We start from the raw sequence: 1,763 nt of genomic DNA, 5'->3' as shown, positions 1-1,763 counted from the left end.
GTTTTTCTATCCATTCATTTGTTGATGGGCACTTGGGTTGTTTCCATCTTTTTGCTATTGTAAAGAATGCATCAATAAACATATATCTGTTTGGGTGGCAGCTCTGGTTTCTTTAGGATATATTCCTAGTAGTGGAATTGCTAGGTCAAATGGTATTTCTGTTTCCAGCTTTTTGAGAAAGCATACCACTTGCCTTAATAGTTGCACCATTTTATGCTTCCACCAGCAGTGAGTGAGGATTCCAGTCTCTCCACAACTTTGCCAGCATTCGTTGTTTGCTGCTCTTTTGAACTTTGCTGTTGTTATTGGGGTGAGATGATACCTCATAGTTGTTTTTATTTGCATCTCTCTGGGAGATAGAGATTTTGAACATTTCTTCACGTGTTTGTTTGCCATCTGAATGTTTTCTTTGGTGAAGTGTCTTCATATCTTGTGCCCATTTTGCGATAGGGTTGTTTACCTTTTTCTTATTGAGGTGGTGTCAGTAATATTTTACATACTATCCATGGCATTTTCCATATGGGGAGGCTTTTGTAGAAGAATTTAGTGTTTTTAATAGATCACCCGCTATTACTTATACGGTTTTCCAATTTTTTTCCAGGTTGACTTTTTTTTCTTTTGCTGATTTTGAAATCATGGCTACCAAGAAATTAAGACGAGTGGGTTTATCACAAGATCTGTGTGAGCATCTGAGCAGACACCAGATTGTTACTTGTCAGGTAAAATTTATTTGACTTTTTTAAAATGAAAATTTTTATGTACATATTAAATTTAACTGTACCTTTAAAAAATGCCAAACACAGCCACTAAGTCTATTCTGGCTCATGGTGACACGGTTCTAATCCATAGCTGCTCCACGGGAGAAGGATGGACTATTTCTTCCTGTTCGATTAACTGCCTCTGAAAACCCACTGGGGTTTAGCTATAGGTTGATTCCACTGCAATAGTACACAACAACACATGAGAATTAGTATTGTGGGAGAAGGCTGGACAATCTCTTCCTAAACAATTAACTACCTCTGAAAACCCACTGGAGGGTCAGTTATGGATTGGTTCTGACTCAGTAGTACACAACAACAACAACGACAAATATGTCTAAGGTATGAAGATATTGGTTTACTTTGAAAAAGAAAAAGATAAATGGTGGTATTTCTTTTTAGCCCAGTTTTAAGCAATAAGTCACTTCAGTTGAAGTAAAGTGAGTTGTTGTCAAGTGCTATTGAGTATGCCTCATAGCGATCTTAAGAACAACAGATCTGAACCATGTCATACCCTATGCCTTCCTCGTCATTTCTAATATACTTGATCGCACTGAAGTAGCCACTGTGTCAATCTGTCTAGTTGAGGATCTTCCTCTCTTTCACTGATTTTCCACCTTTCCAAGCATGATGACAAAGCCTCTCCATCCTTGCCTTTAATGAGCACTCAGGCTGCACTTTCTCCAAGACATATCTGGTTGTTTTTTTATTGTTTGTTTCTTTTCTGTGGGACACTGAGTACTCTTCTCCAACATCACAGCTCAAAGGCATTAATCGTTCTTCTGTTATCCTTATTCATTGTCCAGTTCTCAGATGTATTGTAGGTGATTTAAAAGACTATGACTTGAGTTGTCATTTAGCTTTTAGACTTGCGGAAAACTTAAATTTTCAAACAGTGAACATTTGATGAATTTAAGCGCCTGATAGGCTGTGGAATCTCTGGAACATGCTAATTAAATTGGATGATTAGAAGATGAAATGGGCATAACATAGTTTTTAGTTGCT

The 1,763-nt window shown here is 37.4% G+C and overlaps 1 protein-coding gene across 1 annotated transcript in view; it reads left to right on the top strand.

Annotated features, from left to right (window-relative positions):
- The first annotated feature begins 635 nt into the window (after positions 1–635).
- The window catches only part of RAD51B (RAD51 paralog B), an 890,578-nt gene continuing 889,450 nt past the window's right edge, over positions 636–1,763 (top strand). Inside the window, exon 1 of the mRNA XM_006884800.1 lies at positions 636–719. Coding sequence (XP_006884862.1) covers positions 636–719 — 84 coding nt within the window. The remainder of the gene's footprint in view (positions 720–1,763) is intronic.

Source organism: Elephantulus edwardii, unplaced genomic scaffold (genome assembly GCF_000299155.1).
Source record: "Elephantulus edwardii isolate Elephantulus edwardi_28Jun2011 unplaced genomic scaffold, EleEdw1.0 scaffold00037, whole genome shotgun sequence".
In the NCBI taxonomy this organism is placed as follows: domain Eukaryota; kingdom Metazoa; phylum Chordata; class Mammalia; order Macroscelidea; family Macroscelididae; genus Elephantulus; species Elephantulus edwardii.
Note: the sequence above shows the minus strand (reverse complement) of the source record. Positions and strands in the feature narration are given on the sequence as shown.